This window comes from Bombyx mori, chromosome 5 (genome assembly GCF_030269925.1).
Source record: "Bombyx mori chromosome 5, ASM3026992v2".
Taxonomy (NCBI): Eukaryota; Metazoa; Arthropoda; class Insecta; order Lepidoptera; family Bombycidae; genus Bombyx; species Bombyx mori.
The window spans coordinates 6,528,673-6,541,026 of NC_085111.1; the positions used below are offsets into that span (position 1 = coordinate 6,528,673).

General features: G+C 37.4%; 2 protein-coding genes across 3 annotated transcripts in view; one reads left to right on the forward strand and one right to left on the reverse strand.

Moving 5' to 3' along the window:
• LOC101735763 (general odorant-binding protein 83a) lies at positions 1 to 6,208 on the forward strand. Of its 2 annotated transcripts, none has more exons than XM_004932283.4 (2): positions 1 to 106; positions 5,421 to 6,208. In XM_004932283.4, exons 1-2 carry the CDS (start codon positions 32 to 34, stop codon positions 5,775 to 5,777), a joined length of 432 nt encoding a protein of 143 aa, XP_004932340.1. In that variant the 5' UTR covers positions 1 to 31; the 3' UTR covers positions 5,778 to 6,208. The 2 variants fall into 2 exon arrangements, with proteins under 2 accessions (XP_004932340.1, XP_062524583.1); XM_062668599.1 differs by lacking the exon at positions 1 to 106 and adding an exon at positions 2,692 to 2,873.
• The window catches only part of LOC105842848 (adenylate cyclase type 7), a 15,273-nt gene continuing 9,122 nt past the window's right edge, over positions 6,204 to 12,354 (reverse strand). Inside the window, 14 exon segments of the mRNA XM_062668587.1 lie at positions 6,204 to 7,133; positions 7,239 to 7,363; positions 7,445 to 7,539; positions 7,541 to 7,659; positions 7,742 to 7,920; positions 8,213 to 8,576; positions 8,682 to 9,000; positions 9,103 to 9,273; positions 9,527 to 9,657; positions 9,730 to 9,807; positions 9,879 to 10,023; positions 10,132 to 10,281; positions 10,671 to 10,807; positions 11,549 to 11,693. Coding sequence (XP_062524571.1) covers positions 6,759 to 7,133; positions 7,239 to 7,363; positions 7,445 to 7,539; positions 7,541 to 7,659; positions 7,742 to 7,920; positions 8,213 to 8,576; positions 8,682 to 9,000; positions 9,103 to 9,273; positions 9,527 to 9,657; positions 9,730 to 9,807; positions 9,879 to 10,023; positions 10,132 to 10,281; positions 10,671 to 10,807; positions 11,549 to 11,693 — 2,533 coding nt within the window. The 3' untranslated portion in view covers positions 6,204 to 6,758.

Here is a 12,354-nt window from a genome sequence, read left to right on the forward strand (position 1 = left end):
TACTTAGTGTGTTAAAACCAAGCTCATCAAAATGTTAAAAGTGTTCGTCGTTGTCGTGTGCACGTTGGGCGCATCTCAGCTCTGCGCTGCGTTATACACGCAAAAGGTATGTTGAAATTGTAATTTTACATTTTAATTACTGTAAACGGAGGATAAACTCTGTTAAGGATCAGATTCAAGCTTGTAGAAAATATTTCGAATACTTCGAGGTCGTCGTGGCCTAAAGGATAAGGTGTTCTGTGCATTCGTATGTAGCGATGCAATGGTGTTTGAATCCGGCAGGCAAGTACCAATTTTTGTAATGAGTTACGTACTTAACAAATGTTCACGATTGACTCCGCACGGGTAAGCACCACCGTCCTGCTTATTTCTGCCGTGAAGCATTCATGTGTTTCGGTTTGAAGGGCAGCCGTTGTACTGTGAAACTGAGACTTGGAAGTCATATTTCAAGATGGGCGGCAGCTGGTTGATGTCTATGGGCTTCGGTAGCCACTTAACATCAGATGTCCACCCAACTACGCAATAAAAAAAAACTGTTTTGAAAAATAAGTCGTTCTAAACAATAGCAACCCAAGTCGAAATTTAGGGCCCATGTTGGATTTTATAAAGTCGAATTTATTTCGGACTTCGACGCTCAAACTAGTCTGCTTTAAGGTAAAAGTAAGCCGAGCTTTGGTCCCCCAAGTGTTATAAATTTTGCGTTTTCAGCACTTCAAAGTTCAAGATAGGATATGATGAAAATAAAAATTAGGTCCTATTTTAAGCCTTATTTTATTGTAATAATTATCATATTATTATTATTTATTTATATTTATTTAAAATCTTATTAATTACATTATATTTTTTAAAAAAGATATTAAAAATAAAAAAATTTAAAAACACTATATAAAAATAGATTGCCGCTAATGGCGGTGTCTACGACACAAGCCACCAGTGGTTAGGACTCCAGAGTGAGAAACCTCGTCACAATGCGTGCAGTATCGAGGATAACTGCTTTCTGTATTAGGCCCTTAACCCAGCTGGATAACGAAAGTTTCTTAAGATGTTGATCGAAACTTTTCGCTATCAAGCCGTGTACCGACACAACTATTGGAACAATGATGGTTGAATCAACATGCCACATGGCGGTAGTCTCGTGGGCCAGGTTTAAATATTTTATTAATTTGTCTTTTTCTGCCTTCACGAGGTTCTCGTCATGAGGAATAGTAACATCAACCAACACTGCTCGACGCGCAGATCGATCTATTATCACAATATCAGGCTTATTGGCAACAATATACCTATCCGTGATAATAGATCGGTCCCAGTAGAGCGTAACATGACTATTATCAAGAACTGGTTGAGGTTGGTATTGGTAATAAGATACAGCAGAATCAAGAAAACCATATTTCAAAGCAAGTTGTTGATGGATAATCCTAGCCACTTGTTTATGTCTATGTAAGTACTCGGCGTTAGCAAACCGAGAACAGCCAGAAACAATATGTATAATAGACTCTCCCGGACGGTGGCATGCCCGACAAATGTCGACCGTCCCATCCTTTAGTATATATTTCCGGTAGTTGTTCGTCATGATAACTTCGTCCATAATTGCAAAGATAAAACCTTCAGTTTCCCCAAAGAGGTTACTGAATCGTAACCAGGCTACGGAAGCTAATTGGTCTACATCAGGCCCCGTGAGAGCCCGGTAGAACCTACCGTGTAACTCCTTGCTCCTCCATACGGCTATGCGATCTGAAATACTCTCTACCTTCAGCCTCTTCCAATTCCCGTTAGCTAAGGATAGTGGAGTTAGCCCCTTATCAACTGCAACGACATCCCGATACATATAATAGAATAGAAAATCAATTCTACATTGGTGACGCATGCATTGTTGTGTTGTGAGTTTTAAATATTAACATGTTCCGATTCATCTTAAGACAGAATATTGAAATCTCAATTTATTTGCTTAACAACAGTTATAGACTCTTCAAACAAGAGCGCATGACTGCTTCTTTACAGAGATAGGCAGAATGGCAGTATCTACTCGTGTGGTATTAGTACTAAGAACGCTTGATAGGCAGTAATTACACAAAAATTTATATTTTGTGGATTCAATTTTCATTATACAATATGATAGTTTCATCGTAGAAGTTATTCTTTAGAACAAAATGGTACCTTCAAAAGTTGAAAATTCATCTGTACTAATATAGTGTAATCATGAATTGGCCGAGATAAGAAGAAAGGTAAACATGCTGCAGGACTTAATTAAAAACCATTTGCCTATACGGGCCTGCCTATTTCTGTCGTGGCAGTAATGTGTTTCGATTTCTAGGTTGGGGCAGCCGTTGCACTGTTAAAACTTAGACCTTTGAACTCATGTCTCAAGGTGGGTGGCAGCATTTACGTTGTAGGTGCATATGTAGGTAGGCAGCGGCTTGGCTCTGCCCCTGGCATTGCTGAAGTCCATGGGCGACGGTAACCACTCACCATCAGGTGGGCCGTATGCTCGTCTGCCTACAAGGGCAATAAAAAAAAAAAAAAAAAAATATGTGCTCTAGTAATCATTTAACACCAGATGGGCCGTGATGTCGTCCACATATCTAAGTAATAAAAAAAATGTTTTTTTTTACGGATCTCTAAAAAGATTCAAACTCGTTCCCACCAATGAGTAAATCTATTAAAACAATGAAGATAGTAAATGTCGTGGTTTCCCAAGGCCTATAATTACTATAAAAGAAGAACAGAAACAACCATATCACAGTCAGATATAAAATACTTAGTAATCAAACCGCGTTTTAATCAAAATTGTTTAACAATAAATCATCGAAATGTTAAAAGTATTTATTGTAACTTTTTTTGCTTTTCAACTCAGCGCTAGTTCAAACGGACAAAGGGTAAGACTAAAAGACAATGCCCATTTTGTATGGGCGTTTGGGCCCCTAAAAAAAGTTGTCCTGTCATGATGGTTTTAACTTAATTTGATAGACAAAGAAATATCGTTTCATATTCAGAAAACGATTTTTATATTCTCACCCAGGTTTAATAGAAATCTGTTTTTTTCTGCAGCTAAAATTAAGTTGTTAATTGTTTTCTTCGAAATCAATAATCGCTCTCATATTTATTTACAGTATTAAATAAGTTAATTGTGGTTAATGTTGCTAGAAATAAGCCCTTACGTACATTTTATTATTATTATATCCTCATAATAATAATAAAATGAAATGAAAATCCGGAAGCCGGCAACGATATTGTTGTTGTTGTTTTTAAATTCACCAATAAGCAGGCAAAGAGCGTAGCCTATACAGCCTAGTCTGTCGAAGTTATATATTTTTTATGTCAATAAAAAGCCGGTGTATCTCTTTTTATTGCTTTTTGGGAGTTTTGACGTCAACTCGACGAATACCACATTGACTGAGCATGAGCTTACGCAGACCTTTTATACACAATATTACAAATAGAAATAATACAAATTACACAATAAACTATTAAAAAAACATTAAAATAAAAATTCAAGTGACGCTTCACTCGGGTTGCTGCCAAAACTCTCTGATCAAATAATAATAAGAATAGAGTAATGGTAGGCCATTGATATTTTTACTAATGGAATCATTAATATCTAAAAATATTAAATAATTCATGGTTTTAAGTAATAATTATTATTACAATAAATATTGAATTGAACAAAAATAAACTAAGAAGCCTGTGAATTATAAGACCTCTAAATTCCAGGAATTCATTCGTCAACCTAGTTGCCCGTTTGCAAGCGAACGGCTGTGTGCCGCAATTAATTGCGATTATCATAATCTTGGGGCCTCGCCGTAAGGCCAGTGTGTTTAAAGCCCCTGGGCACACGTCTATGATAATTAAGTCCACGGTCGACCTGTTCGCGGAATTCCTTCGCCTGAGGTATCCAACTCTATCGGTAGAATTCTCAGAATTCAAGATTCATCAGGTCGCGAACTCGCCCGCAGTTTCCGTCGCACCCGTCGCTTTTGCGTCGTCCATCGCGGCCTCCGTCGCACCCGCGTCGTACACCGCGGCCTCCGTCGCAACCGCCGCTCCCATGTCCCCGATACTCGCACCTAAAACTTCCGCGTCAACCGTTGCAGTTTCCACCCCAACCCTGCGTTCGTCCGCGGCCTACGTCGCATCTGTGCGTTCATCAGCGGCCTCCGTCGTGCTAGCATCGTTCACTGCACCCGCGCGATCTTTCCAGGCCTCCGTCGCGCCTACCACCTCCACGTTTGCTAAAACATCCGGTTGCAGGTCGCATGTGCCCTCCTCCTAATCCGACTCGGAGTTGGACATGGACGTCGACACTTCCCCTGCCACCCCGACTGATGGATTTACAGTAGTCCAAAAAAGTAAGAAGCTCGTCGCAGAGCTTTAATTGCCGCGCTCCCGCGGCCGCTAAAGTAAGCAAAGCCGCGAACGCGTCGCGTCCCCGGCCTCCGATCCCCGTCGCTCCCCCGGTCCGTGCCACCACGTTCAAAACCTAGAACCCTTCCCCCCTAAAATCATTCAAGAGAATGACGTGGCACCGAGTTTCCGCTGGACCTTAAGGCCAAAATAATTAATTTCACCAGCACCCGCAATTTCGCGAACGGCATTCAAATAAAAGTGCAATCACCCGACGACCACAGGGGCCTCTCTTCTTACCTCCGTAAGGAGCGTATAAGTTTCACACTTATACGTAGAAACCCCCCACAAAAAGGCACTCCGAGCCAGTGCCATAAGAGCCAACTGTACGGGCACTCTTCCCGTAACTGTCACGCGCGCGCCCGATGCTTCAAGTGTTTGGGCGATCATCCCACGGTCCTATGCACTTGCGATCAAAAAACCGCGATGGAACCGCCTAGCTGCGTCCTGTGCCGCACACAGGGTCACCCCGCGAATTATCGTGGATGCCTCTGAGCCTCCAAAATTAATCGCCGCCTTGATCGTCCAATCCGCTTCCGCGCTTGCGGTCCTGACATCAAAGTTTCGGTACTCTCTGTGCCGAAGGCTAAGCCTGCCTTCGATGCCCATTGTCTCGGCCTGGGCTAAACCGTTGCCGTACACGAACACGGCTGCAAATCCACCCTGCGATTCGTCCCGCCGTTATTTTTGTATTAAACACTACGGATGTTTTGGTCCTGTTTGGAACTGCAATTAATAGTTTTGTTACTTAGGTAGCTAATACAAAAAATTGTGGGCATATGTTCACACACATTACAACATTTTTTTAAAAAGTTAATGTACCTTTGAAAAAAAAGAGGGATTTTTTTTTAATTATTTTTCCATGGGTAGCTATTGACCCGACCATACACCGGTACAGACTTATCATTGAATTTTGGGACACGCTGTATATATATTCTGAAGTCGGATATAGTACATAGATTTAGTTTACTTCTTGACGTATTACTATGATCTACAAAACGTCCAACATTATCTTGTTTCAGGTTGCAGTGTCCTTTCCTAAGGATAAAACGACAATAGTCGTGGAGGCCATGAAAAGCTGTATCGCGAAGACAGGAGCGAATCCGAACGTTATAGAAGTGATCAGTAGCGGCAAGGTATCTGAAGATGAAAAATTCAAAGAATTCTTTTACTGCGCTTGCAATGATATAGGAGTTGTAAATCCTGACGGACACATAAAGGTTAAAGAGTGTATTGAGCTCTTCCCAAAAGAAACACAGCCACTGGTTGAACCTGTCATTAAGAATTGTGACAAAGAAGGGGTCAATAAATACGATACACTTTTTAAATATTTAAAGTGCTTTCAAGAAACGTCTCCAGTTCGTGTTACGCTAGCATAAATCTTAAAAGTTTCTAAATTTGCGGATTCCTTTTAAAATATATCTAATTATGGCCTGTTTAATTTATGAATAATTGCAATATTTTTTGCAATTATTTGCAATAATTTTAACGGCCGTCTGGTGTAGTGGTAAGTGACATGGTCACTACACAAGGGGGTCGCGGGTTCGAATCCCGCCAAGGGAAGATATTTGTATGATAAATATAAATGTCTTTTCCAGGGTTATGGATGTATATTAAATATATGTATGTGTATAATAAAAATCTTACATTTATATCCGTTATCTGGTACCTGTAACACAAGTTCTTTACGAACTTATCACGGGACCGGTTAACGTGGTGTGGTTGTTAGTAAATATTTATTTATTTATTATTTATTTATATTTATAATAATTTATTAGAGCCAAAACACAAAATAAAAGCATTACTTTCATATCAATTATTTTATTTTAGTTGTTAAGCATACTCTAATTGGGTTAGAATCTAATTACTTGATAAGCGTAATTTTTTTTTGCGCATACTTATTAATTTTTTTTAACTATAATTTTTTTCATGCGCGTATAGTTGAACAGGCTCACGGCCCACCTAGTTTCAAGTTGTTATTGGAGCTCATATAAGCTTAGAATGTCGTCACACACCTTGAGACATGATCGAAGTCTCAAATATATTTTATAATGGTTCTCCCATTGTTGGAATGGGATAACTTTGAGGTAAAAATCGACAGGATGGTGATACCCACCCGTGCTGGCTTACGATACGCCCTACCATTTATTCCAGTTCGTGACCGCCCTACGCGGGTATTATACATAGTATAGTATACTCAGATAACACTCCCGTCAATCCTTTAGTTGTTTTTTATGACACCCGGGACAAGAGATTGTGGTGTAAGGCTGACCGTTCACAGACGAAGCCATTATTTCCATGAACATGTTTGCTTATGAATCTTACATGTTGTATATAATACAAATTAGAAAAAACATAGATCAACATCGAGTTTCAATTATTTCGTCATCTTTAGTAGAAGAGCTTCTTCTTGAAATATCGTTCAATTCAACACTAGAATTGTCACTAAGAATACTAAGATCTCTAACACTAAAAGTGGAATCCCAAGTTTCTGATTCAATATTGTCATTATCTGAATAAGGTTCTACAAAGTTCGTATTCCTAAGGTTATAATAACGGTTCCTATCTTCTAATCTATAGTAATGTAGACTTTGATCCTTTTTTATTAAATTGAAATTTTCATCAAGTGGAACATAATATGTTTTGATGTATCCTGCTCCCTTGACGAAAGTCTCTCCTCGGTAAGTCGTAAGAATGTCACATTCGTCCAGTAATATTGCTGTATTTTCGGTAACCTGAAATGATTTTGTATCAATTATAAATCTTGGAATGGTACTACTGAGCCACAGGCAAATTTCAGATGTAGGAAATAATGATGAGAGTGAACGGACAGAACTTACTTGAATTTTACCAGTTTGTCCAGTCGAATCCATTCTTGAAGCCATGTTTACTGCATGTCCCCAAATATCATAAAGCGGCTTTAAAGACCCCACCACACCCGCTGCTACTTCACCGTGTCAGATACCTCAAGTTTTAAAATGAATTGTTTTACTATTTTAAAATAGTTATATCGTATATCTATTTACAACTAATAAAACTAGCTCACCTATTCTTAAATTGAGTCCTTCAAAGCTTTGAAACGACCCTCGATTAAAATTTTGAAGTTGCATCATCATAGCTGCAGCGAATTCAACCATGGTTACGAGACATAGCATCTGGTGATTCGCGTCTATTTGGATCTAATCCGCATGCAGCCATATAAGTCCAACCTGCCATTTTAATTTTTTCAACTCTATGAGCCGATGTTCCTGTTAGGAGCAACTGCACAAAAAACAATTGGTTTATGCAAGTAATAATTAAAATAAGCGTTAACTTTCACGTTTATGGAATTGTTAATAATTACCCGGTCGAAATCTGAAATTACTTCATCTAATATGCTTAACACAAATTTATCACTCATATCTGCGTCACCTTCTAGGCCCAGTTTGTAGTCAGTGAGGGAGGCGAACATTACTGCCACATTGTCATACTTTTCATAATACAACTCGTCTATTGACCTATTCAAATTTAAGTACACCTGAACTGAAAAACAATTTTAAATGAAGTTATTGCATACATGATAACGACTATAGGGATTGTTTCCTAAAATATAAGTCTTAAAACATCATCTTAGCTTCTATTATGTTCAGACATTCATGCTTTAACAATTACAATCCGGTTTGAAGTATGGGGCGCTCATTACTCCAATGCTGTCAAGCCTTTGGCCTCAGATCTACAGATATACGTTGTAACATCTATCGATATCTGGAGATCCGTCATTTGTCGTGAAGTCATTTACCAAAATAGAAAAATCGAAAGTATTCAATTTACTTACCTACATGAGCAGGTAAAATATTCTCCAAAAGCATATTATTAACTTTAAGCATAGTTTCAGCTTCTTGTTGCTCCTCACTTAATTGCAATTGCCATAAATGGTCTAATCGGTTTCTGTGTTCAGTGGTTCTATCGATAAAATATAAAGTAATTGTAATGAATACAACTGAGAGAGTATGAGATATTCTTGGATCTAATCCAACATTCCATGTTGCATCTTCAGCAAAAAAAGAGGTTTTGATTTCCCAAACAACCCATAGGTAGAACACTGTCATTCCACCCGCAACGATCCACTTAAATATGAAAAAAACTCTGCTGAATAGGAAATTCAACAGGAGCGCCAGCCCCCAAGATTGTGTGACGTGCTAAAAATGAAATTTAGATAAGCATTATTGACGTAGTTTACATTATTAATTAAAATTATATTATAGCTGTATTAAAAGTATAATGTAATGATACACAATTGATACCCATGATGATACACAATTGGATAATACTGATTCAGCATCCACTAATTCTACTTCTACAACAGAACATCCAACAACTGTAATTACTGAAGTCGCAGCCAGACCTAGACTTATCAATAAATACATTATTGTTCTTATTTTAGCAGATCTTATTATATTTGAAGAAATGTCATATATATATCGCAAATATTTGTTTTTCGGTTCATCGATTCCTTTGTATTTTGTCCATAAAAAGTGGAACCACGTGAAGGGTTGCATTATAATTAGTCCGATAACAAGGAATCCAAAAAGCAGCCAAGTAACCCAATGGAAATCATAAAGCCTGAAAGTAATAATAGTACATTGTACTAAATATATGAGTTTGAGCTAGAGATATAGAGTTTTGCTAAAAATAAATTTTCTTATTATTAGTTACAGTGCTCACCAATTTGTAGTTAATCCATTGATCAATAAAATCAAGCATAAAATAATAAGACAGCATGTTATGTAATATTTAAATAGAGGGTCCGACAGCAAAAGGAACATTTTTTCAAGACGGAAGTCTTTGAACATTAGCGAACATCGGTTCAAGTTTGATTCTTTCTTGAAAAATTCTCTGAAACCAGGAAGGAAGAACAGTTTGTTATTATTGTGCATTGGTTGATTTTAATCGAATCTGTGATTTTTTTGCCTCTGATTGTTTCTGCAATTATTATTTTTTTGCGTTGCTTGGATTACATCTGACAGTTTCGAATCGGGTGCTGGAGGTCAGAACAAGTTCATGTTTATTATACTGTTATTTACATTATATTTGATGCATTATAATAATGTTTTGAGTTTATAGTGTTAAATAAAATGCGAAGGCTTACTTTCCCTTTGTCATTTCTTCGATCTCCTTCGCCATCTGCGCGTCAGCAGCCTTCAACATTTGCTGATATTCCACCAAGTTCTCGTCCATGAACGTTGTTGTTCGTCTCGTTGAATTTCTGTTATCCGATCGCTACTGGAAATACAAAAAAATATTGTAAATTACATACAAGCGTGTCAATGCGACAACGATCTTATCACTTACTCTAGACGTTGAAGTTTTAGTTGTAATTATCTTGTTAAATCCAACGGATGCTCTACGGAAGGGTTTGTATTCTGGAGGCTGAAAATTAACAAAAATATTTGATAATTCCTTGAAATGTTCCTCGATATTACAACTTCACTGTAACTTACTCTGGCTGGTCGTGACAGAAGAAAGGTTTCCAATTTATTTTTTGTGATGAAAGGATCATTTTGAGATTCAAAATTTGGTTCAATAATATATTCTCTTGCAAAATCTATAAGGAGTTCTAGCGTTTGCTTGGTTACGTGAACTTTTCTGAAATTAAATTTGTTTTATTTATTTTTTATCTATAGCTTTATTGCTGCATGTTTTCAATTCGTTATCGGATTTATACATAAAATTAGTCATATCTATTTATCATACCCAGCTTTTCCGGTGGATTCCATTTTGTTTGCTATGGTAACGTCTTTTGACCAAACATCGTATTGCCATTTTCTGATACCTATTAAGCCACTCAGAATTCTCCCGGAATGTACACCTATCCTCATATCTATGTTTAAGGAGCGTTTTTCTCTGTAATACAATGTAAAAATATCTGATGCACTATTATTGGTACATATGAATGGGTAGGGTATCTTGTGAACGTATAGGACTACTCTTCTTATTTTTGCTGCAAAAGAGTAATGCGTTCGGGTTTTATAGGGTCGGGACAGCGGTTGTACTATTCGAGACTTAGACCTCATGGCTCAAGGTAGATGATCACATTCACGTAGTAATGTGTACAATTTCTGTTAACAACTTAACATCAGTAGGATCACTCGTCGAAGCCAAAAATAATATTTTTGTTTTTCTAACCAAACGCTACTTTGGAAATTTCTTTGAATTAGTAAATCAGATTTGGATCTGATGTATGGATTATATTAGAATTAAGGTGAAAAGTTTTGTTTAAGATAATTTCCTACCTGACATCTTTGATGATATGAATCATTTCCAGTCCTAAATCAACGCAGTTTTTCGCATGATAAACAGAAGGCTTTGGAATCCCACTGACGCAGTAGTAACAGTCGCCAAGGAATTTTATTTGTAGTACATCGTATTCCTGATCAAATTTAAAAAATATTAAGGTACAGTGTTATGTTTACCAATCGATGGCATAAAACATTGTATTAAAGCTAAATGGTTCAAAAAATGACGGGATAGAAATATATAGTTAAATTATCTTCAAATTAATGACGATTTAACTAAAACGGCTTTTACGGTTTAATCTCGCTTTTTTTGATTGTAAAATACATCCGAAGTTTCGAATACTTCATTACAGCTACGAATACATTTTGCGGGATTATGGACGACGATAACCATGATGATGATCCTGAGGTTTAGCTTCAAGATTGATAATGGTTTCCAAATTAATAACATATCGACGCTTGAAAGGCAAACGTGACTAAGCGACAATACGTGAACTTTACAGTAGACTAATTTAAAGTTGAAATACCTGAAAACAAATCTTATTTTAACGAATCTAGCTGTAGTAGAATCTAGCTAGTAGCTGTAGGATTGAAATGATTTTAATAGACCTAGAAATATATTTTTTTGCGCATTGAATATGGTTATTGCCTATCATTTATGTACAAAGCAGTTATTGTCGCTTAGTCACGTTTGCCTTTCAAGCGTCGATATGTATCGTGTCAAACATGGCATTGCTAGCCACTGATCACTAGCGTTGGGTTAGCGTTTGAAATTAGTATCAAATGACGTATTGTGGAAAAATGTTGCTTCGTCGTGCAATTTAACTATGGATATTATTTTAACGATAAAACTGTTTGAATACGTAGCATTATACCTCTGAAGCCTCGTCAAATCTTACGAAAAGCTCGTTCAGTAATTCCACCATTCTCATGGGAGACAAACTTGTTGATATCATTGTGTAATTAACGACATCCGCATAAAGAATGCTGACATTTTCGTGTTCTTCGACGTATAGCTGACTAAAACAAAAACAATTATCAACTAATTATCATAATTATTCACAATTTTTACATAATTTAATATTTAAAAAAAATTGAAGTGGCAATTTTTTTGCTTCCTTTTTTTGCTTCATGTCTTAAATATTGAGACGTTTTGTTGCTAAGGTTTTCTGAAGAGCTATAGAACTACCAACGTAAATTTTTAACGAGGTAATCAATCATACTTATATCTCATCATCATCACTTATATCTCAAGGTGGGTGGCGCATTTACGTTGGGCTGTGAGCTCGTCCACCCATCTAAGCAATAAAAAAAATCTTCGACTGCAAAAACACTCGAATGGAAAGTCTTTTTTGCAAGAAGCTTCAGTTGGTGGTTACTGAAATGTCCTCGCACCGCTAACCCTGACCTCCTATCGTTCAAATTGGAGTATAAAAAACAGGTTCAACGCCGCGCAAAGTAAAGTTCTGTTGTGGCTAACATGTATCAGTTTCAACGACGCGACAGTTGTATTGACGAAGAGTTCGAAGTGTGATTTAGCCCACAAGACACAACCGGATGAATTTATCTCCGGATCTTATCTGTAGGTTGCAATTCTAGCGGTCAGGAAAGCACTGCTCTGCCTAGAGCAGATGTTAGCAAATTCTGTCAGGATGAACCCCGTGAGCTCGCCCACCAGTCA

Coding starts and splice junctions, on each gene's coding strand:
- LOC101735763 (XM_004932283.4), top strand. CDS start 32: ATGTTAAAAGTGTTCGTCGTTGTCGTGTGCACGTTGGGCGCATCTCAG. Junction 107..5,420: donor CTGCGTTATACACGCAAAAG/GTATGTTGAAAT, acceptor ATCTTGTTTCAG/GTTGCAGTGTCCTTTCCTAA.